Genomic DNA, 27,239 nt, shown 5'->3' on the forward strand with positions numbered 1-27,239 from the left:
GGACGCGGCGCCCTCCGCAGAGAGCGTAGGCGGCGCCGAGAGCGTCTCTGTTCGTTGAGAGCTGGGAATGGGCAGATGGGCAGGTAGGCGGGGGCGCGAGGAGGCTGGAGCTCATGGGCGGCCGCGGGGATGCGGTGCTGAAGCCGGCGCTCCGGAAGGCAGGTGAGGCTGCGGGGGGCGGACTTAGCGCTGGGGGAGGTCACACGCGGCTTTAGCACAGCTTTACCCCGGTCCCAGGCCCGCCCGCCTGCCTGCCTCTGCTCCTGCCTCGGGCGGTGGCGAATGCTTTTCGTCGTTTTGGCGGGGCGTCTAAGCTCCCCTTTGGGAGTAAAGCTCCCCTCGCCCTCTTTTGCACTTAGGGGTTTCATTCCGACCGAGACGTGCCTGCATGGATGGAAGGGCTCTTTGGAGAGACGCTTTTCTTCCATTCCGAATTAAAACCTTTCTCCTCCCTTAATGTCGTCAATCATAAATTCGAACTTAGTCATCGCTCCCACAGCCGCCAGGCTTGGATGTGTTGCTCCGGAACCGTCGCTGCGGAGCAAGTTAACGCGGTTATAACATAAGCCACTTTACTGAAGCGTCGCATTTAGGCGGTTTCGATGGCTTTAGGAGTCAAAAGGCCATTTTTGTAAGGGGTGCTTTAATTGGCTTAGATGGACACACGATCAGTTTCAAGTGGGCTCTTTAGCTGTCTGCCGTGCTTGCAACAGTCGCGGGTAGTGCATTCCAGATTGCATCGTTCTCACTGAGTCACTCGTGCAAACGCACAGACAGGCCCATCCCCACCCACATGTGCCTCCCTAAATACTAAGATTTGCAGTGAAGGCTGTTTTATGGGTTGAGGGATGGGTGGGAAGGAGGCGTCTGCATGCAAGAGCGTTCTAATCACTGGATCCAAGCAAGTGCTGGAATATAAAGCAGACTAGTTTCCTGCGTTGAGGTGATAGTCTGGGCGATGGGCCATTAAGAGAACAAAGGAAAAGGGGCTCTGTGGGAGAGACCAAATACAGTGGTACCTCGAGTTACGAACTTAATTCGTTCCGAAGGACCGTTCTTAACCTGAAACTGTTCTTAACTAGAGGCGTGCTTTCGCTAATGGGGCCTCTTGCTGTCGCTGTGCCGCTGGCACACAATTTCTGTTCTTATCCTGGGGCAGAGTTCTCAACTCGAGGTAACTCTTCCAGGTTAGCGGAGTTTGGAACCTGAGGCGTTTGTAACTCGAGGTACCACTGTAGGTAGAGCCTCTTCTTCAACTTAGAGATAATGAGGAGGACAAAAACCTGCATTTGAATTGGAGTTTTGGGGCTGTGATTTGAACTAGAGGGACAGCAGCAAGCTGCAGAGAGAGTCAGAGCACCATGTTTGATTCCTGCTTGAATCCAAGGCTGCCACTATGGGAGAAACAAGACCCTTTTGGGGTGCTAATGCTGTGAACCCCTCCATGATAGGCTCAGGTTGTGTATATCTGTAAATAAACCATATACAGTATCATAAAGACACCACAGTCTTTGCTGTGCCTCATTTCCAAAAGGAAACATGAGCCCTGACCACGTGCCTAGAACCCCTGGAATCTCGCACTGCTTGAAGATTGGGCTGGTGTGCAACAGTACGTAGAAAAGATAGGGTTTACTCAGTAATTATAATTATAATAATAATTTATTATTTATATCCCGCCCATCTGGCTGGGTTTCCCCAGCCACTCTGGGTGGCTTCCAACAAAACACTAAAATACAATAACCTATTAAACATTAAAAGCTTCCCTAAACAGGGCTGCCTTTAGATGTCTTCTAAAAGTTTGGTAGTTATTTTTCTCTTTGACATCTGGTGGGAGGGCATTCCATAGGGTGGGTGCCACTACCAAGAAGGCCCTCTGCCTGGTTCCCTGTAACTTGGCTTCTCGCAGCGAGGGAACCTCCAGAAGGCCCTCAGCGCTGGACTTCAGTGTCCAGGCAGAACGGACACTGAGGTCCATTTATTGCACCAAACCTGTGGAATGCCATCTCAAGGGACACTAAACAGGCACTTTTGCTGCTAGCCTTCTATTGTGCAGTTAGAAAGCACCATTTCTTTTTTTAATGTATTTTTATTAAAGATTTTCTTGGTTTACAACTTTATCACCATTTCATACTTTCACAGAATGTCACTGGCTGCTTATTGTGGGATTTGTTGTCGAAAGATAGGAACTCTTGGTTCAGCCCAGAAGACTGACCAATCATGGAAAGACATCCGTAAGTGCAATTCTATGATTACTAGGTTAACGGAAAGACATTAATCATTATTTTTACTGATGAGTTGTTTCCAGATTGGCTGATCATCATTTTACGGGAAGGTCTTGTTTAAAACAAATAGGTGATACATTATCTACAGTCAGCTCTGTTTCAGTTGGGGTTTTCCAAAGAAAGAGGCTAGCCTTTATTTTACAGTATTTTTTGGCACTTGTGAAGAACTTTTTTATTTTCCATTCATTTTAATCTGAAGATCTTTTAGTACCTCTAGCTCTGTTGTATTAGGGTTTTGCTGCTTCTGGTTTTATTTATTTTAACTTACACTGTAGTTTTTCTGTTTTGACTTTTCATTTATAAGTTTTAGTTCCTGTTAAATAAATAAGAAATGTCAATGAGTGCAAGTACCGTATTTTTCGCTCTATAACACGCACCAGACCATAACACGCACATAGTTTTTAGAGGAGGAAAACAAGGAAAAAAATATTCTAAACGAAATAGTGGATATATGATTTTTGTGGTTCATGCGGTGGCCACAGACATGTGACCTGACAGTGAGTTTGGAGGATCCATGTGGATCCATGCTTTGTAACTACGGAGGAGGGAAGGAAGGGGAACCATGGATCCTCTGCTCACGACTGCAGCAGATCCCCCCCGCCACCTGCAGGCATTCGCTCCATAACACGCACAGACATTTCCCCTTACTTTCTAGGAGTAAAAAAAGTGAGTGTTATGGTGCAAAAAATACGGTAATATTTCATTGTCATTTCTACTTGCATTGGATATTTTTCATTGCGTATGCTACAGTGGTAGAGGATGGGAATCTTGCCTTTGATCAGGCATGTTTGTTGGTTCTACATCTGATAATTCGACTAGATGACCATCGTGATCCCTTCCGACTCTACAATTCTGAGATTCTCTTATCATAGTCTTCATCATGTTCTGCCTCCTACCAGCAGTTTTGTGACTTCTTTATAGGTCAACTGCAATCAGCTGATGAATCCTAATTCATAATTTGTGACTTGCTGAATTAAAAAGTATTTTTAAAATACAGAGCAGCTTAAATATTCTTTTCTAATGCAGAAACCTAATGCTAGTGATGGATAAGCTTGCATGTCTCTGAGATGCTGCTGAACCATAGCCATCTGGGGAAAAGGTGAACAATGCTGATTAGAGTCATCAGTAAAAGTTAAGCACCTTAATACAACTTAATCCTCCAAGTACCCGACTGATGCTGTTTAAGTGAAAGTGGCTTCTGGTGGTGCATCCCTTTAATCATGATTAGTAATTTTAAACTTATCAGAATGATGATGATAAAAGGAGCATGTCTGTATAAAAAGCAATGAAGTTGCTTCTGCTAATGGAAACAAAAATGACTTTACCAGCCAGATCCTATGCATGTTTATGTGGAAGTAAGTCTCATTGAGTTCTTTGAGCTTTATTGCCAAGCAAAGCTGCCAAAGATTGTAGGATTTGTACAAACCTCATTGTGACTTGCCCTTCAGATAAATGTGTAAGATTGCAGCTTTATTTTTTAACTTTTTGTTTTATTTATTAAACATGAAGAAGCAAAATATGGTTACATACAGAATCATAACAGAACACAATCTAAGGCCAATTGTAAAACATAATCATGAGAGCTGCAGCTTTAACACTGTTCTTATATCTACATTAGGTTGGAGCCAGAGAAAGTTAGTTGCTCTTGGTTCATAACTTTTCACATTGACTTGGGGCCTAAGACTGCAGCCTAAATTAGCCGTACTTAACTCCACTTACCTGGGAGTTACCCCAAGTGAATTCAGTAGGACCTATTTCTGAGTAGACTGGTTAGGTCTTATTACTGTTTATGATGTGATGAATAACTCAATATTTTAAAACCTGCTTTTTTGCATATACAGTGACACTTTTTAATTTTTATTTTACTTTTAAGGGAAAATTGCAAAATTAACTGGCTCACTTATTCTAGGGTAAGTTTGAATGTGCAAACATCCAAATAGTTAACATTGAATTAAAAATGAATGTAGATATATGTGTGTGTTTATCTGTATCTCCGGAAAATACAGTGGTACCTCTAAATACACGATTTCCGTTCTCATCCTGGGGCAAAGTTCTCAACTCGAGGTAGCTCTTCCAAGGTTAGCGGAGTTTGTAACCTGAAACATTTGTAACCTGAAGCGTTTGTAACTCGAGGTACCACTGTAATGTCAATAAACTTTTGTATTAATTTTTCATCTGTTTGCATGATGTTCACACACTTGTGGTATGGAAGTATGGTTGCGTCACAGGACCTCTAGTTTTTCTTCTTCCCCTCCAGTCCTTGACCCTCCAGAGCAAATTGCTGGGGTAGACTGGAGGGCTATGAGGGGAGAGGAGAGGAACCCCACTGTGTGAGCAGATGCTTACTTGTGGCACATCAGATGTTCCCCAACATGTGAGAAACACTATGAATCTCAGCCTCATCTAAAAATATGTGTGAAATAGGCTTGGGCAACTTAGCAATGAAGGCCACTTCAGAAGTAAAATATGAGCAAATATACAATGCTGGAGATGTAGTTTTTTAAAGAGATAAATTATTGTTGAATATTGCATGTAATTCATTGTTTGGAAATTGTACCTTCTAATCTTAAAAGTGCGAAAAACAATTGATTTAGACTTCCTGTTGACTTTCCACTTTGCGTCTTAGCCATTAGCATTTTTTACCTTCCTAGGTTCAAAATGGACAGCTGTGTGTTGCTCACTCCAGTGAAAAGCATTGAACACTCACTGTGCAGTTGAGTGGCATGTGCAAAGTACTTCAACCTTGTGACTATTCCTTTGCCCCCGTGTTTGGCATACTGTGAATCCTATTGCCAAAGGAACTTACGTTACTGCTTCAATCAAAGTTTGCTCAGACTTGGGAATAAGCAGGGGGAAGTGGTGGGTTTGGTGGTAGTTTGCCCTCTTTTGTACTGCTCCAGGCTTCATTGCTGACAACAGATATCTTGTCTTCTATATTTTAAAATTTGTGTTGGAGATGATCCATCTAAAGTTCCCAGACTGCTGTAAAAGAACTGCTAGGATGTCACAAGATGAATCTGCCTGCTGCACATCTGCATGGTTCACTGGTCAGGCCTTTCCTAACCATTATCTGAGTTACTGGATTTGAATGTCACAGGGACACTTGTTTAAGAAACCAAATTAACTTTGCTAAAGCTGGGCACAACAGGGAGAGGTGAGGAGGGAGTGAATGGGCAACAGCTTCTTCCTGGTTTATTGGACCAGATCTGTATGCCTGAACCAGCCCATCATGTTCAAAATTCAGAGAACCATACATACACATGCTTCCAATTTGCATCTTAAGAAAAGTCATTTTTGAATTTTTGTATTAATACTTAAATGATATCTTTCTTTTTAAAGTGGTTGCATCTTTGCTATATATGAAGTTCTGGCTTTAAGGAAGTTGTTCTCTTTTGATACCCAAGTGGTACAGCAAGAAAAACTGAAGTCCTACATTTATTTACAAACAGTTTCTTTAGATCCCAGTGAATATCAAGGTAAGAGACCATTGGGCTTTTATGTTATTCAAGAAATAATGTAGAGAACAAAGAGGGGGGAAATAACATGAATTCTATGTTTAATAAAGAGTACTGCAGTGCTGAGATTAGTAGCAAAATTTACTTCACAAGCACCAGGATTTTGCCTAGGTTGAAGAAATGCATCTTCTGACTGGAAGTTTTCTTAGTCTATGTGCAGAGCTCTTAAGAGTGCTGCTGATGTTACGAACATTCATTCCTAGAAGCCAGGGCAAGCAGCCAAGCCCCATTAATCCCCAGTTATACCTGGGAACCAGCCATTGCTTGGCCTGCAGCACTATACACCTGGTGCCATTGTACAGTTTTTCCTGGTTGGCAGGTTTTGTCATAATTGGAGCCCAAAGAAATATGTGTGTGGGAGGGAGAGTTTGTAAAAGGACATTATCTCTATAAGAAATGCGCCTAATATGACAGCAGCCTTTATGTATTGTATGACCCTAACTAAATCTGCACTTTTGTTGTCTTTTAATAGGGATTACTTACCAAGTGAGAAAAGAACTTCACAGAGCAGCAAGGAAAATACTAGAAACAAATGCTAGAATTTTCCGAAGACCATTTGATGGTAGGTTTGATTAAATCTACTATATCTTAAGAGTGTTATTCCTAGGTTTAGCTATTTAACTATGCTCTTTGCCTCTGACAGTGTGCATTGAAATGCCCTGTCTAGTTCACAAGACAATCATGATGGTGAAGGCATAAAGCCCAGCCTCCTTACTGCCTTGCCTGTTAGCTCTGCCTACATCATTCGCTCCAAACCCGTTCCTTGCTTTCCTGTTCTGTAGACTGCTTATTGAGTGTTTTCAGTTCTGCCCTAGCTCAGCTAGGTCTGCCTGCCTCTGAATAACTATATTTTAAGGTAACAGGTTTAGAGCTACATAATGGCAAAGCTGTGAACCAGAAAGGTCCCAGTTTCAGTCGCAGCTCTGGCATCAACTCACTAGGTGGTTTAACACAAGCCACTATATCACAGCAAGATGCAGATGATAATACTGACATGCTGAACAGGATTGTTGTACGGAATATTGTACTTAGAAAACTTTTAAGCACAGCTTATATGCAGAGCATAATTAATTACACAATAATGGTTTTATCAGTATACATCAAACATAACTGTTTCTTCTGTCCTGCTGCACTTTCAGCTCATTTCTGTGCACTGTTTTTATTTTTATTGGTAAACTGCCTTGAGTCCCTGTCAGGGGGGCAAGGCACAGTTTACATAAATATATAATAATTATACTATTGTAGAAATAATGATTCCATCTGTTGAATAATATGCTTTAAAATGTCACTTCTGGAAGAAGTTATCTTCATTTTCTGCTGATAATGCAAAGTTTAATGAACAACTGCAATCATTTTATTTTTACTTTATTTTTTGAGTAAAGAACGCTTCAGTACTTTTGACGCAGATGAGCATGAGTGTGCCTTGTGGCTCCTTGTGAAAAGAAGCCAGTCAGAAGATAAAATGGTCCGATTACAAGCTGTGCAGGAATTAGCGTCCAATTGCTACTGGCATGGTAAGGTATTCTGTTATGAAAGCTAGCGTTTTAACTTGTGGCCCTTAAATCATAGTTATTACTGTGGAAAGAGCCCTCAGGCTAAGGGATAGGAATACAATCTAAGATAAAGTTCTCCTGTGAAGGAGATTTGTGCAGGAGAGCATCTCAGTATTTTGTTTTTTAAAATAGGGGGTTTTGTACATATTTAACTTGTACATATTTAACTTACCCTTGCTGGCAAAAAATAAGTCAGAAACAGTAAATTCCATTTGGGTTTCTGCTGGTACAGTTCTACTGGTTTGCAGAAAGCCACTTTTTATTTGTAGGTATTGATATTCAACAGGGACGCGGGTGGCGCTGTGGGTAAAACCTCAGCGCCTAGGACTTGCCGATCGTCAGGTCGGTGGTTCGAATCCCCGCGGCAGGGTGCGCTCCCGTTGCTCGGTCCCAGCGCCTGCCAACCTAGCAGTTCGAAAGCACCCCTAAGTGCAAGTAGATAAATAGGTACCGCTTTATAGCGGGAAGGTAAACGGCGTTTCCGTGTGCTGCGCTGGTGCAGGCTCGCCAGAGCAGCTTCGTCACGCTGGCCACGTGACCCGGAAGTATCTCCGGACAGCGCTGGCTCCCGGCCTCTAGAGTGAGATGGGCGCACAACCCTAGAGTCGGACACAACTGGCCTGTACGGGCAGGGGTACCTTTACCTTTACCTTAACTTGTACATATTTGGTAAATATTTAACTTGGGTTATGCTCACACTAGTGGGTGTACATTGGATAGATTTCCTATATACTGGAGAATCACTGCAGCATTTTCATATTTGGCATCCTGTTTAATCTCAGCCTTCAACATGGAATCAACTTCTGAATTATTTACCAGACCTATCATCCTTTATCCTTCTGTCTGCTGTTTATTTTATCAATCTTTATCTTTATCTTGCTCTTGAAATCTTAAACAAACAAATATGGTTGTGCAACAATATGAACAACCTAGAGGCATTACCCAAATCCCTACTTGCTTATGAAGCTCACTAGGTGACCTTGGGTCCGTCACTGCCTCTCAGCCTAACCAACTTGCAGCATTGTTTTGGGGATTAAATGGTGGTGGTGGTGGGGATAACCATATATACCACCTTGAGTTCCTTGGAGGAAAATATAAATGCACTAAATAACTGTGAATATAAATGCACTAAATAACTGTGATTTGTATTTTCATTTAAAAAAAATATAAAAGAAGAGGAACATTTTTAGTTGTCTGCCATCTGCTTAGAAAAAAACTAGCACTGAATATCCAGTTTTGACTTGGCTCTACAGCCTACCCATTGAAGTCTAATGCTTTAAGGATTATATCAATGTTGATGTGAGCACCTGGTGTATAAATTGACAAGCTAAGTTTAAAAAAAACTAAATGTGGACACTAGGGTTTCAAATCAGTGCTGCAGCTATTCCCTACCACCACCCTGAAAAATTGATTAATTTTTTTTATCCTATATGTGTTCGACACCTTAGTGCATACAGTCCTTTCCAAACAGAAGGATGGAAAGTCTCTCCCTTTTCTGTTCCTCCATACATTGTGAATTACCACATGTCCTCACTTGCATTTATTAATTGCAAATTTGTATTGCTTGCTTACTTGCATGGACTTTACAAAACTTTATAAACAAAGGCAAATATTTCAAGTTTGTTTAAGTCCTAACTCTATTTGTTCTAATACAGATTATCAGTACAGGACAGCTGCCCAAGCAAGTGATCAGAGAACTACTATTGGTTTAGCTCGAAGTAAAGATGTTGACCTGCGGTTTTTCCTGCTACCCCATCTTTTACCAAAACAAAAAGATGTACGTATTATGAAATCCCAACTTCACCATTTTTCATAGAAGTATTTTGAAATCTAGCGTCTAGGAGTCGACCCATATAGCTGGTCTAACATAATAACTGATTTACATTTTCATCTATGTGGATTAACAATATTTTGATATCTTAAGAGTTGGTTTGACATTTCCTAAGTTAAGGAAGGTATCTTTCATTAACCAGTCCCTATGGCTGATGTTGACTTCTAGATCAGGGCTTAGATTTAAGGGGCAGAGTCATGGTGCACCTGGAATGAACAGAGAGAGAAGTGGAGATGAGATCAGGGATATGTCAAGCCATGCCATCCCTGGGAGTGTAGAGGCAGGGACACAGAAATGAACTGAAGTCTGTAGGCAAACAGGGAGGAATTCAATGTATGACAAAGGAGGTTGCTCCATCAGTGCGAACATTGCTGCTTGCGTGATGGAACAATCTCCCCTCTTGTCCTCTGGTGTGCTGTTCTGGGGGTTCTTCCCTCCCAAGCCAATTTGGGGAGCTTGAGAGGCGTGCAGGGGGAAGGGGAAGCTCAGTTGTGCAGGCCTCAGTTAGTAGGAGCAGTCAGTTGAATCCAGCCCATAGCAGGAAAGGGAAAGATCGAAGAACAAAACACAGTGACATAAAAGATTAATTGGAATGAGTGCAGAACTATTGGATGCTCAGACAGGGGTCTGCAAACTGTCCTGGAAACAGTTATACTTTGTAAGACTTAGGGCACAACTGAACTACATGACAGACTGCTCTTCCAGGCAGGCTGGGACGTGTCTCCCTAAACTAGCCTTGGCTTAGAGCTAGCAGTGAGCAGAAACATCTAGAGAAATCCTCATCCTTGTACCACATCTGGAAGTCAGTTTAAATTGCTGTTATTGTTAGGTGGCCCTTGCTGTTCATATTATGGAGGGCAAGATGAAACATATGGAAGCAGTTTCCAAGATATCTAAGACCTATGGCATCTAGGGCAGTAACTTCAATAGCAGTTAGGCACTACATTTTTCTGATGTGAACCGGTCATTTCACACGGTTCAGTGTTTTTACATAATTTCCTGGTGCCTGCTGTTGTGGGAGATGTTAACAGGTACTTTTGGTTTACATTACAGGCTTGTTATTCAGAAGATGAACTTCTGCTGTTGCTGGCAGCTTTACCTCAGACAGATCTTGACCCATGTGTACAATATTTTACATCACTGGCTTTAAGAGAAAGCAGCCAGACCATCGCTGCACGAAAGGTGTGTTCCTAACTCTAAATATTTTGACAAAAATGGAACAACGCATGCTCTGAGTTACCAATGAAGGTGGAAGAGGCTTGACAGAACAGTTTTATCCTGATATCTGTGTTTACCTAATCTGTCTACCAGTTAATGTGTGAAACCATTAAAAAACCACTCTGTCTGCCAGTAAGTTCTTAAATTTTATGTACCATTCTGTGCTAGCTTGCCTTTTTTCTTCTCACTATTATTTCCAGCTCTTAATATGTTCTAGGAATGGAAATTCCTTGAATCCATCTCGTTGGGTGACTCCTGTCACACACAGTAGCATTCTTAAGGAAATGTATTTTTTTTGTCTTGAGAAACAAAGTCAGGATAGCATAAAGGCTGGCGATTATTTTTTAAAGAAAAAATAATCAAAAATTCATTTCCATGTTCAATAGTTTAATAGTTTGGGAGGTAATCTTAATAGCAGGAAAGCTCTGCAGTGCTGCTGGCCTGCCTGTTTTGCTATCTTGCTAACTAGTCCTAGCTACCATAAACAGGAAGCATTAGCCAGTACATCTTATGGAGGCTGGAAGTTGGACCTCTCTTCCATTTGCCCCGTCAAGTTACCAAGGTGGCCTAATCCTTAAATGCAAATTTTACAAACCTAGATGTAAGGAAAGCTTTTAATGTTGACTTCTCTTTTTTGAACTGAATTGAAAGACATTCTTGAATATATATATTTTTTATTCCAGGGGGGCCTATGGTGTTTTGGTGGAAATGGGCTTCCTTATTGTGAAAGTCTCAGTACTGTTCCTTCAAAGGCTGTGGAACTCTTCTGCTTACAAGCCTTAGTGCATCATTCCAAGGTAATTCTGTAGCAACACCACCACCTTCTTAAGCCTCTGCAAATAAATGCCTGTTCCCTAGATACAATTTCTATAATGATTTCTATCTGGATGGAAGACAAAACATGTCACAAACTATTTGCCAGCTAAAGATAGTCATGATAGTACTTCCTGCCTAATTTCAGATTCCTAGTCATTGTGATGAAATTGAAGCAAGTGGGGGGCTTCAGCTGCTGCAAAAACTATACCAAATCCGCAAGGATTCCCCCAAAATACAGAGGAGCATCATTCACATAATTGGGAACATGGCACTTAATGAACAGCTTCATTCATCTATATTTCGTGCAGGTAATAGCAAAGCTTATGGTCTCTGAAAAATGGAGAATTAACGATGAAATAAACGGGACCCTGTAGTGTTTTCTTTAAAATGCAGATGCTTTTTATTCTGTTGGGTTCAGTGGGGCTTGCCTCCAGGGAAGTGGGCATAGGACTGTAGTCTGAGATAATGTGCCAAGTGGTCTGAGGTGAAAGGAATTCATTGCTGGATTATGAATGAACCTTAATGGAAGAACATAATTATGCATAAGTATAGCCTACTAATGTAGGCGACATGTTTCCTTCTATTATTTAACACTTTAAGCCAATTTTATACAGTCAGCCGATTATCCATTCTTATCTGTTGAATATCTGATGCATTCTCATTCTGAGAACTGCATATTAAATGGATGTTTAGAAAAGGGTGGTGGTCCCTCCATGTGCCAATACTGCAGTGATTCCAGAAGTAGGGCAGTTCCCTACATTCTTATCAAATGTGGATATGAAATAATAAAATAAAATAAAAAGATTTAAGAACTGCAACTGGTAAGGCATTTTCATCAGTGGGCTGTGTCAGATAGAAGGCTGCTTGTTCAAATGCTCCCCTGCAAGCAGACAAGTAGCATATTGGAGGAAGGCTAGGCTGGGCCATTTTCCCTGATATGCTAGTTCTAAAAGTGCAAGGAGAGTTTTTAAAATAGGGAAATATTTGAACAGGCAATCCCTCTCGCAGACTGCTCTTGTTGAGTCCAGAAAAATAAACTTTACTGTGTGATTTCCGTTGCACATATAGACTGACCACAATTAATCTTTGACATATTGAACTTTTTCTTATAAGAACACCTGCATTGCACCTTTAAATGATGAACTTGAGAAACAATATCCAGCAGAGCATCATAATTTTATCTTTTAGACACCAGGAATGTTATCACCGTGATGGAAACTGTCAAAGAACATACTGCAAAAATCACTGTGTGTGTTTTTGTGTGTGTTTCCTACTTTACAGTAGCAGCACTTGTTTCCCTTTTAAAATGTTTAATAAATGGATTGCCCTTTTGGTCAGTGACAGGTGATGATACATATGCTTGCTTGATTCAATCCTAGGTTGGGTTTCTGTACTTGCTCATATGATGAAGTCTCCACGTGTCATGGAATCCTCCCATGCAGCAAGAGCCTTGGCCAACCTAGACAGGGAAACGGTGCAGGAGAAGTATCCAGAAGGAGTATATCTTTTGCACCCACAATATCGAACCAAGTAAGGAGAGAGCTTCTATATACTGCCTCCTCCCTCCACTACTGCCACTTCATTACTCGCAATAAGCCTCTCCATTCTAAAGTTCACCCGTTTCTCTGTGGATAGATTCCTCACAGGGCCAGATCATAAATGCTTGCTCCTTACATGATGGCTTGTAGGTGAACATTGGCATGTATGAAAGGTACCTAAGAGAAATTGTCTCCGGAGAACGTTGCTGTGCAGCTATTCCATTTGACCCTACCTCATGTACCCTTGCAACAGGCATGCACATGTACAACACTGCTTTGGAAAGGCTTAGGAAAAAATATGTCTGCCTTTATGACTACCTTGTACCCAGGGCCAGCCCACCTGTGAGGCAAGATGAGGAAACCGCCTCAGATGGCAGGATCCACAGGAGCATCACATCCAGCCTCCAAAGAATGCCTTGCCTACGGCTGCTGCTGTGGTGGCAGTAACAGCTGCAGTGCACTCCTTGGAAGCCAGACCTGCCTCTTCAAGGCTGCCTCTACAGTGGCCTCTTGACAAATAGGAAGAGCTGCTGGTCTCCTCCCACCCTTGTTCCCAATGTATATATTTGTTTCCCACTTGTTCCTGTTGTAGATCTTCACTCATCCTTCTTTCCAGATGGATCAGCACCATTTCATGGTTCGCCTCCGGTGCAAAAATGTCTTGGGCCAACCCTGCCCGTACCATTTATTCCTCATAGCTTCTCTGATGGTGGGCAGTACTTAGTGGTGGATAGAGTGAGAAAGAACTCTAAACATATTAGTGTGAGTGCAATCCTATGCATATATACTTGGAATCAAATCCCATTGAGTTCAGGGTGGATTTCCCCAGAGGAAGTGGATATAGGATTGCAGCCCAAATTGTAGAATACATCCTGCAGTTGTTACAAAGTTCCTTTGTCTCATTGAAAAGAGAGGTGCTGCAATGCAATGGTTTAGTAGTAGGCTCCAGTACAGAGAAACTTTAGGTATTCCTAAATTTCCTTAAACTCAGGAAGATTAGACACAGTCTTAACCATATATGTAAATCTCACTAAGATCAGGAGTTTGTCACCTTAGCTAACATTTTCTGGATTTGCCCTGCTGGTTCCAAGGACCAAGTGCTTGCTGTTTTGGGGAGCAATGTAGAGCTATATAATCTGGTGCAGCTTTGGGAAGTGTAGGCTGTAGAGAAGCAAGTGACAGGGAGCCCAGAGGCTGAAAGAATGGCACAGAAGAAGACTTTTGAATAAAAAGGCAGAGGAGGGAAAAAAGTGAACCCAGAAGGGGCAAAGAAGTTCACAACACTTAAAATCGGTCTGGGATTGTGTACTGTCAAGGGTGAGGGGTGAAGATAGGAGTAGTCGGGTGGCTAATCAAAATACCAGGTGGCTCAAAAGAAGTGTCTCCTAAGCCTAGAATCTGTAGGGCTCTGTCAATGTGTGTAGAAACTAGCTGACTGTACAAAGGTAAAATTCACATTTGCTACTCTGCTTTAGCATGTGGCCCTCAGAAGGTTGCCCAGAAAGGAATGCAGCCCTCCAGCTGTAAAAGGTTATTCATCCCTGCTCTAGATTATAATGGGAGAATTCTTCCATTATGGCCTTTTCTATTGCTACAGCATTGCAACTGTGTCAACCATAAGGCCCCACTGAGGGCCCCAAAATACATTTTGCTTCTGCCCATTTTACCTTCAGAACAGCTCTGTGAGGTAGGTTAGGTTAAGAGCGAGTGACTATAAGCTTCATGACTGTGTGGAGATTTGAACCGCTGTCTCCCAGCTGTTAATCCAAAACTCTAACCAGTTCATGTGATTTGGTAGCAGTTCTTTGGATTCCGGCTTCTAGTAATGCATACTGCCTTTTGCAACTTCTTATTTCCACTACCAGTGAGCCCATTAAAGCTGATGTCCTTTTCGTTCATGGTCTTTTGGGAGCAGCATTTAAAACATGGCGGCAACAGGACATAGAGCAGCCTGCTGCTGAGAAGGAAGTGGATACGGAAGACGATTATACAGAGTGTTGGCCAAAGGTATGGGCAGTGCTATTTTTCTATGTAAAGAAGTGGCAGAACTCACCATGAAAGCTTCTCTTGTTCTCCTATAATGGCAGTGGCGCCCACCTGAGAGGTGCCCATGCAAAGATTTAGCGGCACATATAACTAACCAACCATCCAGAATGACAACAGTGCTGTGGCCTGGAGTAAAAATGCCTACACAGTTTTTTTTTGGGGGGGTGTACTTTGGTGGGGATACCTTGTATGCTAACACTGAATTAAAGTTTTTTAAAAGAAAAATGAGTTCAGATTATAAGACATCTAGCAAGCTACTTCAGAAATAAGCTTCAGTTTCAAAACAACATGCTCTATAACCATACTTTAGTTTTCCAATTCACTTTCTGTCTTGAAAAAAGATGACTAGTTTTGATTTCAGTGCCTGAAACCCAATAACTTTTGTGAATCCAATATTCTGTCTTGTTTTCCTGTATTCTCAATGTAGACATGGTTGGCATCTGACTGCCCGTCACTTAGAATTATATCTGTGGAGTATGATACACATCTGAGTGACTGGAGAGCAAAATGTCCCGTGGACAGCGACAGGTAAAAAATGGAGGGCACACAAATGGGGTGGGAAGTAGAAACTGTGTGATTATACTGAGGCAGACATGGCGATTTCCATTTCTGCTTTGTAAAGCATCTTGTATTGTTTAGAAACTAATGATGGTGACAGTTTTAAGCAGCCTAAATCCACATTTGCATCTGATCAGAACAATTGATTGTGTTTTGTAAGCTCCAGTTTCGCAGAATTGGCTGGGCCATCCTTTGGCACGTATGAAGCTGCCTTATACCCAGTCATATCGCTGGTCCATTTTGCTTGGGGTTCTCTATTCCAGGGATCAGCAACTCTGTAATGGCTTGCAACAGAGTTCCCAGCTTGCTCCCTGAGATGGTTTTTTAAACCAGAAATGCCAAGGGTCTGAGCCTGAGTCCTTCTGTATGCACAGTCTGTCCTCTGTCACTGAGCTGTGCCCCCTCCCTCAAGTGCCACAGGAGGCACAGTTACTCTAAACCCAGTTTTGATTGTCCTTGACGGTTTTAAAACACCAGCTTTGGCGAAATCTGCAAAAAATAATAATAATTCTAATCATAACTGCATGCACAGCAAATCCCGTGACCTTAAGACTAAGGTGAACTGTCGGTATAAATTCACAAGCAGTTCTGGAAAGTTTGCATTGCTATTTATAAGCATGCCAGCTTTTAAGAAATGAATCTGTAATGCTGCCAAGGACCCTTGAGACGACATCTAAGGACCCTGCTGAATTCTAGAATTTAGTGTGCTCTTCTGCTTTGGAACAAGTCCCCATAGATTTCTTGAAGTTTTAACTAAAAAGGCCTATTTGAATATTTGGGTCAACTCTGGCTGCAATCCTGCACACAGCTAGGCTGCATAAATCCCATAGACCTCAGTGGGATTTAAACAGCCTGAGCTGTGTGCAGAATTGCACCCAAAATCTCTTTAGCATCCATGCTGATTGGAAAGGGGCATTAAGTAGCTGCTTGCAGTCAGCATGCACAACCTAACTGGAATGCATTGAATCTATTTTTGCTTTTTAATAACTGCAGTGGTTTTGAAACGTACTATTCTCAGTAAACCTTTTCCACACCAGCTATCTGTGCATCTGCCAAAGGACCCCGATGTACTGCAGAACATCCTGAGGCATGTTCTAGGGCACCCATGAAAACCAGGTGGGACCTGGCCAGACCTTTTGGGTCTCAGTATTGCCCTGCTTGGCCTAGAAAACACCCAACCCTCTCGCATGACTGTAGGTGGTGCACAAGTTGTTTCTCAGTAAAGCTTGCTCACCAGTACTGACCTGATTGAGGAGCCCTTGCAAGCTTCCTTGGCTGTCCAGTGTTTCCCAGAACAGGGTTTAAAAGCCACTGCCTTTGCATCTGCTACTTGGTTCTCTCTCCTTGATTTGCAGGGAGTCTCTTTCCTACAAGAGCACTGAGCTTCTCAAGAAACTGCGAGCTGCTGGTGTTGGAGATAGACCTCTTGTATGGCTGTCACACAGCATGGGAGGCAAGTCCATTGAATCCTTATTTAATTTTTTCTTTAAATCACACTGTTCTGCAATTTCATGTATTTCAACCATGTTAACTAGGGGGACTTGAGGAATTTGACCTTTGTGAACTGACCTGATCCACATCACCCTAAACTATGTTATAATTATGCTTCAGATTTCACATTTCCCCCAATTTTGCAATGTTCTTTTAAAAATGTGCATTTTTAGGATAAAACATATTTAGAAATGCGTGATAAAATATATATAGGAGTGCATGTTCTGTGAGAAATTACTTTCAAAAATAGGTATTTAAATACCTATTCATAGATAGATACTTTACAAAGATGGCATGAACCAGAAATAGGCTGACATGTCCATCCATAATGTTAACTTGGTGTAAAAAGATTGCTTCTATTTGAGGACCATGAAAGACTATATATGTTTTGCAAGAACTGCCACAGGACGTGGTATCATGAACTGGAGGGCCAACAGCAATTTTCCTGATATACATGTGGTTGGTGCTCAGACAGTGGAGGCTTTTTCCTGTGCCATTCGTCAAATTTCAGTTTTGGACCCGATTGTCTCATCTGTAAAAATGGATAACTAGGTTGGCAGGCCTAGTTCCATGGGTTTTAGGGTGGGGGGTGGGTTGTGGGCAGAATGGCATAGTGGTCTCCCAGCACTGACCACTCCCTTACTTGGGGCTCTGGTGGGGCTGCTGCAGCTGCCGGCCTTGTATTTCACCCTCATGCTTGTGAGTGGGGTTACCTAGTAACAGTGATGTTATGGGTAGGATTCAAGCACTCACTGGGTACTGATCGGGACTCAGAATCCATTTAGCTCTCAGTCCATTATATCATTGCCACTGGGTGTGTCTGCTTGTAAAAGGGAGACTAGTCGTGTCTCCCTCAGAGAGCTAAAATGGCAGCTAGCGGGGACCCCAGATGAGGAATTGATCTGCTGAGCCCTGCTAGGATGGATATGCTCCCAATATGCCATGTGCTGACATCATGTCTCTGCATTGGCATACAATCATTTGGATATACATCTACCTTGACATTACCTGCCAATAGTTACTTTAGCTCACCATTTTGCCTGTCAACTGCAATCTCTTTGTAAAAGACCTGTGGGTATAGGGCGGTATACAAATTTAATTAATAATAATAATATGTGTGCTTTCCTACGGGTGGCGACTGTTGTCAGTGTAATAATGCTGGCTGATTGGGCATGGTGTCCTGGGTTGGCTGTGGTATCCTCACATGGGATGTTGCCATAGGCTGCACCTTTGCAGTGGCTGCACCTTGTCTTTAACCTTTATTTGAAGAGATTGTTCTGGCGACGATCAAGTCATCAACATGTAGAAAGTTTAAGTAGGCAATAAGACCACATGTTGTTAATTTTCACAAAACCATTCTTCAGATTTTGAGTGATACCCAGCTTCCAGTTGGTGCAAAAAATAAAATAAAAACAGGGCATATATACAGTTAAGGTCCATAAAAACCAACAAGAAGTTCTTAAATTCTCTTATTGGTTAGGGGCTGCATAGAATATATTTGTGTTTCTTATCAGTGTTGTTCAAGAATTCACTTTTCCCAGTAGTAGAATAATATAGTAGCTTATTTTTTAAACAATATAAGCTCTTTAAGTCAATTTACTTTCTTATTCAATCCCTTGATAGCTACCTCATATTTTCTCCATAATATTCTCCAGTAGTGGGATCTCAACTATTTTCCTTGCAGAGATTCTGAGGAAACTAAATTAGGGAATTGAAAACTGCATGTTAAGTTTAGGGATTTACTCAGATCTGTTTTAATTGAATGTTACATTGATGGAAATGCAAAAAAGCAGTGGTTTTTAGCTATACACATCTTTTCTCTGACATAATTATACCAGGATGATAGTTATGGTTGGCTAACAAACCTTTGAGGTAAAAGTAAAACTTCACTAAAAAGGAGCAAGTGCCCCCCCCCATTTTTATTTGAAAATAGGAAGAAGAGGGTTTTTAAAAAAATAAATAAAACACGGCAACAAAAAACCATTGCTAGCTGGCATTAACAATAATAAGATTACGTTGCTCTTATTTAAGTATATTACCATATCTCCCTAACTGGCATAATGTATTAGTGCTTTTCTGCATTTTCATCTTCAAGGAGCACATCTAACAGATGAAGGAGAAATAGGATAGGATGTTTTGTACATTAATTTAAGCATCATTCTTGCATTGGTCCTACTTTATAAATATATTTTCTTGTCAGGTCTCCTAGTCAAGAAGATGCTTCTGGATGCTTCCAAGGACTCTGATATGGATTCCATTGTAAACAACACCCAGGGAATTGTGTTTTATAGCGTTCCTCATCACGGCTCCAGGTTGGCTGAATACTCAAAAACTGTTAGATTTCTGCTTTTCCCCTCTGTGGGCGTTAAGGAACTCAGCAAAGGTATGCTTTGGTTGCAGTAATTTAATATTTAGGGTGTTTGCATGCTCACAAACCATTTGCATTCTTTTTACCTCGCTCAGGAATGTATTTATTTGTGGTGCTTATTCCCCGCATTTCCTCAGTTGAGCTCAAAGCAGCTAACAATAAATTAAAACCATTTAGACAACTATAAAGTAACAATAAAAGTAAAACTTCAGTGAAAGGACAACTGCTCAAGGCCCCAAAGCCTTCTTGAAGAAAGTTCAATTGCAAACCTGACTGAAAAGCGAAAGGGAACTGTACAGTGATCTGTAAATGGCACGCTGTCTAAGACTGTGTTGCTTGCATGTGCCATGCTAATACTAATCCCTCAGAAGCAGGGCTTGACAGCAGATGTTCCTGTCTGAACTCAAATCTAGTTATTCCAAGTGCACCTTTCATAGGAAAATGCTGCATGCAAACACAATCAGAAATATACATTTAATTTTCTTTCTTGTTCCCCTAGATTCTCCTGACCTTAAAGTACTGAACGATGACTTTCTGTCATTTGCCAAGGATAAGAAACTTCCTGTATTGAGTTTTGCAGAAACAATGCCAACGCGAGTCAGCAGAGTTCTGAGCCTGCATGTAGTACCAGTGGAATCTGCAGGTGTGATATTCTCAGCATTCCCTTTTTAAAAACATAGTGATCTGGCAAGATATAGCCATGCGAGTTCTGTGATAGAAACATCCAGAAATGGATGCAGATAGAAAAAGTGGTATAAAAAACCAGTGTTGCAGATAAATTAATGATTGACGTCTTTCTGGTATAAGGCTGGATCAGCCACCCTCAGAAACCCTTCTCCCAACTTCTTCCTCTCTTGCTCATTACACATTGCTTGCAGTTAAAGTGCTGTGGGCATAAATTTATATGAACACTTTCAGTAGCACAGTAAAAAGGTTGGAGCCCACAGTTTCCATGCATTGTGTATTAAAAGTTAAGTACAGTCGTACCTTGGATCCCGAATGCCTTGCAAGTCAAACGTTTTGGCTCCCCAATGCTGCAAACCCGGAAGTGAGTGTTCCAGTTTGCAAATGTTCTTTGGAACCCGAACATCCAGTTGGGCTTCCGCGGCTTCTGATTGGCTGCAGGAGCTTCCTGAAGCCAATTGGAAGCTGCGACTTGATTTCCGAACGTTTTGGAAGTCAAATGGACTTTCGGAACGGATTCCGTTCAACTTCCGAGGTATCACTGTACTTAATTAATTAATTTAACTGTAATTAAATTACAGGAGCCATCCGTAATAGGAATAGAGGTATCAGTGGCTGCTATTGATGATAGTTAATGTGTTGTTTCCGGTATCTCAGGCAGTAAGTTTCAGAATATCAGTTGCTAGGGAGCGCAAGTGGGGAGAATTTTACTGTTCTCATGGGCTGAGGTGTATTGCAGAGTTTTGGTGCAGGGTAGGGATGTGGCTAAGTTTTAAAAGGTTGAATCTTTGCAACTGGAAAACTCCCCCTACCCCAACAGCTAAAACAGAAATGACAAGAAAAACCCCCAAGACTACATGAAGCTGTCAGATTTGCATTTTTTTTTGGTACAGAAAGTATTGGATTAAAGTGTAGCGATCTTTCCTATTCTAATTAATTCAAGAGGGTTCTGCTCTGTGTGATCCAAGCTGGTGCAAGCTGGAAGTTTCTAGCTAACAAGCAAGTTTCTATTCTGCCTGGAAACAGGCAGGAGGTTCCTGATGTTTGGGTTATTCCTTCAGAGAAGCTGAACAGTTGGTTTAAACTGGTTCTATTATCTCTTTACGTCAAGGCCTATAATAATAGGCCAGAGGGAGCCTGAGTTTCACTTTCTGTCGCTCTTTCCTTCTAGTGTGGTATTCTGTATATAGTATGCTAAGTGTTAAGATCTTAGTCTTACTGTAAGTTTAAGTTAAGTCTGCTGCAACTGGATTTCTTATGGAGTGTGCCAATCCTGAAGATGTATGAATTTGTGACAGACATGCTCATTTGCCTTCAGTAATAAACTCTGCTGGATGAAATTGCCTCTGGTCTATTATTGGGAATCCTGCAACATGTTTGTGCTTTACTCTGCTAACTGTACATTGGGGTCTGCTCTGGATCAATATGAGCAGAGTCAATGACAGAAGCTTGCTCACAATACCTTCTGTGCCTAACGCATGGATTACTGTGACTAACATACATTTTAAGGTGCTCTTCCTGCCCCAGGGCTTTTATTCTTTTAATGGAAGACCTAACTTACAAGCCTGCACCATTTAAAACCTGGTTCCAAGCACACACGATAGAAGCATGATTGGTTGTCCCCATCTAGCAAATGGGAAAGTGTGTCTCCACCAGTATCACAAGATGGGTGCTGCTGTGTAACATTTGTGTCTTTTCCTTGACATTTGTTGGTGCTGACTTTTGTTTTTCGTTTTTTCCCAGATTTAGGCATAGGAGAACTCATTCCCGTAGATGTCAGTCACTTGAATATTTGCAAACCGAAGAACAAGGACTCTTTCCTCTACCAATGCACACTAAAGTTTATTCGAGATTCTTTAGAAAGAAAGGTGGGAAACTGAGGAACTGCGCACCAGAGCTTTGCTTCTTTGATGTAATTCCTAACACATTCTTGGACTGAAACAGGGGCAGAATTGACAGGTACAGCACAAATTTTTTTTTGCTGTCAATTGCTTTTTAACTACTCCTCTAACTGCTGACCTTGGCGTGTATCTAGGATATGAAAGTGTGTAGATGCACTTCCGTACATCTCACAGAGAAAATCCATGGTTCCCTTTGTCTTTATCGCTGTATACTTTACCTGGTGGAAGCATACGGGAAAAGTCCTGTTTGCTACTTGAGTTGGAAGCACTTCTTGCCTGAGCTTGTAATGGGTTCTTTACAGTCCAGTAGGAAATACATGAAATGGCCTTTTTACCTGAAAGTGACCCTTCTTCCCTTGAAAGAGATGACCTTGCTTGCTGCTGCCTGTTGGAGCCCTGCTGTGCAGACCCAGGCTGCATTTTTCATAGATTTGTTTTAGCCAGACGCATGTACTTGCTGGTTTGGGGTTGAGCACATGCTGAAATGTAATATGTGGGTGTACTGTGAGGAGTAAATGGGCTGACATAGTACACCGTAAGGACACGCGATTACCCATCAGCAACAGAAATGCCAGTTTTATGGTATGGTTTCTTATTAGACAAATTGGTGTGATAAAGAAAGACCCAGTGCTGTCTGTAAATAATAGAGATGTGTAGTGACATCTAAACCTGCAAAGCTAGACTGTGCCCTTTGCATCTGCTTGCCCAGGAGAAGCAAGAATATCCCTCAGAGTGTAGATTTTCTACTGCATTTGTTTTGGAAGCAGGGGAAACACTTCAGTTGCTGCAATCCTGTGTTCGCTTATTTCAGAGAAAGCCCTCTTGAGCTCAGTGGAACTAACTTCCAATGAAGCATACATAAGAATTTCTTTTAAGGACTAGTTCATTTTATTATTCCCATTGCGATGGCCTTTTCTCTAGTCATGTTAAATCAGAGTGTTGTGGGAAGGAACCAAACTTTTAAATCATTGCTTTCTCCTGCATGAAAGGCTGAATTAATGCAGATAGCTTTCTAAACCTTCACTGTCATTGTGGTAGCATAGAATGTGTTTGCCACATGCATTCTAAAACTCAATGGACACAAACTTAAGGCACACATTATCTGAACAGCTCAGCCAATTCTATACTGTAATATTCAGAATGCAAAGCACTGCAAAAGGGAAGAATTCTTCCCTTTGAATAAATGCCTTTTAAGTATTTCAGGCACAGTTATTTAACAGTTCTTCCAGTCTAAGAACTGATGTTTTGATCAACTCTCAGTGGCCCAATTCAGACATGCCAAACCATGGTTTGATAGCACTACACAATACAGAAATTTCTAGTGTGGAGTTGTGTTGTTCTGTAGTCCATCTGCTTAGCATTCTCATGTTAGCTGCTCTGGAGGTGAAGTAAAAGCCATTATTATGAATGGTCTAACCAGAAAGATGCCAAACCATAATTAGCACAAACCCACTTTATTGATTTGCCTGCTCCTATAACAAACTGTGGTTTGAACATGGTGGCAAACCTTATCTAAGCTTCCTTAAACATGGTTTGATTGATATCTGAATAGAGCCATTTTGTATGTATCAAAAAAATCTGCCTACAAGGCAGAATGGGGGAGCTCTTTATTAGAAACAAGCTACTGTAGTATTGCCTTGCACAGAAAAATGTTATATCTGTAATGTTGGAGCTGTTTGAAGCAGGCCATGTTCCCCTTCTCCCCTTAAATTAATCACATGTGGTTTATACTGTAAATATAATTTGTGTGGTATCTGTGTTTGGGCATTTTCAAATAAAACCAAAACAATTTTAATGTTTGGAGATGCTAAACTTTTATAGCTGCTTAAAAGTTAATGTATTTTATATTAAGCAATTACTTGCAATTGTAACATAATACACCAAAGCAAACATGGGAAACTTATGAACCTCTCATCATTCCTAATCCTGCCTGAATCCAAATCGCCTGTAGGATTGCAGGTTCCTCACTCTTGGCTTAAAGGTAAAGAGTATAAAACACAGCTGCACTCTTAACTCTCACAAAACTCTCAACCAAGCCTCGCTAACCACTTGACGGTGCATGGTGTCATTTCATTTTGGAAACTAAGTAGGTCAGAGCCTGACCAAGTGCAGACCAAAGGAGGCTGCCTGGAAAGGCTCATGTCTGCCACTGGGCTTGAGAGTTCAAGCTGCCATAGCAGAGACTGCCAAACATCCATCCACCTCTACCCCAAGAATCAGCTTAAAGTGCTTACTGAGCACAGTGAAGCTGGCTGTTGGGGTCGCCAACTTCTAGCCCTGCTCCCGTGCCTTTAATAGCCTATAAAATTCATAAATTAGTTAGCTAAAACTTCTGTCAAACAGTCTTTAAGAACAAGACTCTAAGGGTCATCTACTCCAGCCCTCTGCAATGCAGGAATCTCAACTAAAGCATCCATGGCAGATGGCCATCCAACCTCTACTTTAAAACCTCCAAGGAAGGAGAGTCTACCATCTTCGGACGGAGTCCATTCCACTGCCAGACAGCTCTTGCCATCAGAAAGCTCTTCCTGATGTTTAGTCGGAACCTTCTTGCTTGTAACTTGAAGCCATTGGTTCGGTCCTAGCCTCTGAAGCAAAATTCACATATAACTTGGTGCTGCTTTTTAAGACACACACACAAATCAACCATCTATCAGTAGCATAGCATATGAGCTAAGAAGAGCACATGAATTTTTGCTGTAGTCATTTCCACAAAGATGAATGTACAGTGGTTGTGGTGTATAACAATAATTTGTGCTAGTCAACCAAATGCTGACTTCTTCCTGTCACATGAGCCAGTAGCTTACAGATCTCGGGGGGGGGGGGTGTTCTCCATTCCCTTACCCTCCAGCCTTTGGTTAAGCTAGCAGAGAGGACCCTCTGCCCCATGGGCCTAATTGAATTCACCAGGCTTCTGAATTTAGTCTGTGAGACCATTTGGGGCAATCCATGGCCACCCATCAGTCATATGACAGATTTCTGCACCTATCTCTATTAGCGTTAAGTGCTCAGATCAGAGATAAGGGATTTCCTCACATGACAGCACTAAGATGGGAGACGAACCTCTCCTTGCTACTTAATAGTAAAAAGCAGTAGAGGCTTATCTCCGGTCTTAGTGCTGTGGGACCAGTAAGCTTAACCATTCAGCTCACATCTTGTTATGTGGGATCGAGTGTTTTCTTTCCATCTGCTCTGCAGGGCAGGAAGGGAGCGCTGTGCTGTGGCATCCTTTTTGAAAGATGAGTGGCTGAAGAAATTTGGAGAGGTAAGGGGCAATAACTTGCCATGCTCTCTTCCTACTCTGTTTTGCAGTCCTGATAAAATGTTAAAACTAAGGCCTAGCTCACATGTGTATGTACACCATTTAATCTCTCATCACATGGTTGCTTAATGCTTGATGGCTGATAAGCTGTGAAAACTGTCACGTGGAACACCTTTTACACCAAATCTGTAGAAAGTATTGTGTCTAACTGACTTGTGATTTGTTTATGATACTTCACTTTGACATGACGCAGGTGATGAGTGGACAAATAAACATGTGACCTTGTCCTAAACTGTATAATGGGTAACAAAACGCCTTGATGAGGAACAACCATGAAACCGAAATTCAGTCTTCCTCTCCTATGCCATGAATTATTGAAATATTGTGTCTCTTATCAGCTGTGAGAATGTATGTGGATTTATTTAGACACAGTTCTCTGTACGTGTTTCTAGAGTTGTATCCTTAAGCACGATTTTTAGTCTGGAAATCAAAGTTCTGATTTCCCATCAAAAAACATTTTATAAACAGTCAAGCCACTTGACAGCTTTTTTATTATTATACCAATACTTGTTTTTTTTATTTGTATTTGTTCAGACTGAGCAGCGTGAACTGCAATTGATTGCACAGAGGACGCTACTGGCAAGATCTAAGTTTTAATGAGATAGCTCACCAGTGAGCCAGTTATAGGATATAGTGCCAAAGGCCAGATACTTCACTTCTTCAAGTAGTGTAATAAAAATAACTTTTATTTGCAATTTATAAATCGACTTAAATTGGTTTTCCTTCTAATGCTTTTATTATCATGCAAATGAGCTGCCACAAAGCTGTTAAATTATCTTTGTTGCAGAGAATATTGGCACTAACTTATAAACCATGCTCCTTTTTTAAATAGGCATTCATGTTTTATGTTGAAATGTCGCCATAAATATCCAGTGATAACTTTTTAATTTCTTCATTAAAGAGGAAGGGTGAGGGGTTTCGTAACACGTTTCGCAGGAGTTAAGCTGAAGATTGTCATTTGTCCCCACCCACCTTTCATTTGTGTGGGACACTCAAAATAGTCTCTTGAAATCCTACCTTTTGCTAAGTGTCGAGAATGAAAAGGATAGGTGGAAAGCAGAAAAGGGGTTGGGAACTGGAGCTGGCTGGTGGGCTGGATCCTCGTCTCCCCTGCCTGCTGTGAGCCATATGTGGCAAGTAGGCATCACACATGACATCAGGCAGGTGGTGTGACTTGTGAACCAAATGGCATCGCCTGGCAAGCCTAATTGGGTCCAAGAGCAGGATGTTTCCCACCACTGCAGTAGCATTTCTGTTCTAAGTCCTGATCCAGAAATGTACCTGAGCAGAAGTAGGCTGTGTGCATGGCTGCTTAACTAAGCAGTGAGGTCTCTAACAGTTGCCAGTTTCTGTGCTTTGAGAATACTAGTGATCCCTTTTGGTGAAATGGAGTGCTTAAGCACAAGACAACTTTTAAGCCCATCAGTGTTGTTTCTTATTATATAAAATATACTTTTACCTTCATGGCCTACTTGTGAGCTTCCCAGAGTCAGCTGGCTGACCACTGTTGGTGGTGAAAAAGTTGCAGAAGATTCATAGGTCCAATTCACCAAGGACCTCTGTCATTTTATGCTGCAGTGAAGTGCACACTAAGCAGTGAGGTCTCTAACAGTTGCCAGTTTCTGTCTATACTGAGTAGCAAACCCACTTTGGGTCCACTCCTCATTTGGTGAAAGAATTGGCCTTGGTTGTGCTGATAGATTGTTTTTCAGGTGGGATAAGGAGTAGGACTCTGTTGATTCTGCTTTGATATGGTAGGTCATGTTATCCTCCTGGGCCATCTCCGTGAGTTGGGGGCAGTGGTTTATGGTGGTGACAACCCAAACCAGGCTTTTCCAAATAGTAGTATTGGGTGACTGTACCTCGGGCCTTCTCAAAATTCATCTGCAGGCTGTTAAAATCATTAGGAAATTTTGGACAAGGTGTCACCAGCTCCATTGTTCTGTAAATCAGCAGAGGCAATGCATGTATGGAAATGGTGTCTGGAGGCAATTGTGGATTGGATGAGGGCTATTGCAGCTGAATCTTGACAAAATGGAGACTCCATGGATAGGTGGTTCCAAAGTCTAGGAACTGGGTTGTGTACCAGTTCTGGATGAGATTACAATTCTTCTGA

General features: G+C 41.6%; 1 protein-coding gene across 8 annotated transcripts; it reads left to right on the forward strand.

The window, feature by feature from the left end:
* Window positions 1-2: 2 nt before the first annotated feature.
* SERAC1 (serine active site containing 1) lies at window positions 3-25,826 on the forward strand. 8 transcript variants are annotated; one of them, XR_014217487.1, is made up of 19 exons: window positions 12-162; window positions 2,140-2,231; window positions 4,156-4,192; window positions 5,622-5,758; window positions 6,270-6,359; window positions 7,180-7,311; window positions 9,006-9,127; window positions 10,235-10,363; window positions 11,083-11,196; window positions 11,361-11,523; window positions 12,595-12,745; window positions 14,619-14,760; window positions 15,227-15,327; window positions 16,713-16,810; window positions 19,049-19,231; window positions 19,716-19,859; window positions 21,644-21,859; window positions 25,000-25,066; window positions 25,658-25,826. XR_014217487.1 is itself a non-coding variant. In XM_082215231.1 (17 exons), exons 1-17 carry the CDS (start codon window positions 76-78, stop codon window positions 21,778-21,780), a joined length of 1,980 nt encoding a protein of 659 aa, XP_082071357.1. In that variant the 5' UTR covers window positions 3-75; the 3' UTR covers window positions 21,781-23,596. The 8 variants fall into 8 exon arrangements, 6 of the variants coding, with proteins under 6 accessions (XP_082071357.1, XP_082071356.1, XP_082071359.1 ...); XR_014217486.1 differs by having other exon boundaries at window positions 25,000-25,826; XM_082215231.1 differs by lacking the exons at window positions 25,000-25,066; window positions 25,658-25,826 and having other exon boundaries at window positions 3-83; window positions 21,644-23,596.
* Window positions 25,827-27,239: the final 1,413 nt, after the last annotated feature.

This window comes from Podarcis vaucheri, assembly GCF_965113315.1.
Source record: "Podarcis vaucheri genome assembly, chromosome: 3".
Taxonomy (NCBI): Eukaryota; Metazoa; Chordata; class Lepidosauria; order Squamata; family Lacertidae; genus Podarcis; species Podarcis vaucheri.

Bases quoted from the DNA above. Each gene is read 5' to 3' on its own strand.
- SERAC1 (XM_082215230.1), top strand. From the start codon at position 68: ATGGGCAGATGGGCAGGTAGGCGGGGGCGCGAGGAGGCTGGAGCTCAT. The intron at 6,360-7,179 runs GTAGGTTTGATT...TTTTGAGTAAAG, and splicing joins TTTCCGAAGACCATTTGATG to AACGCTTCAGTACTTTTGAC. The intron at 19,232-19,715 runs GTATGCTTTGGT...TTGTTCCCCTAG, and splicing joins CGTTAAGGAACTCAGCAAAG to ATTCTCCTGACCTTAAAGTA.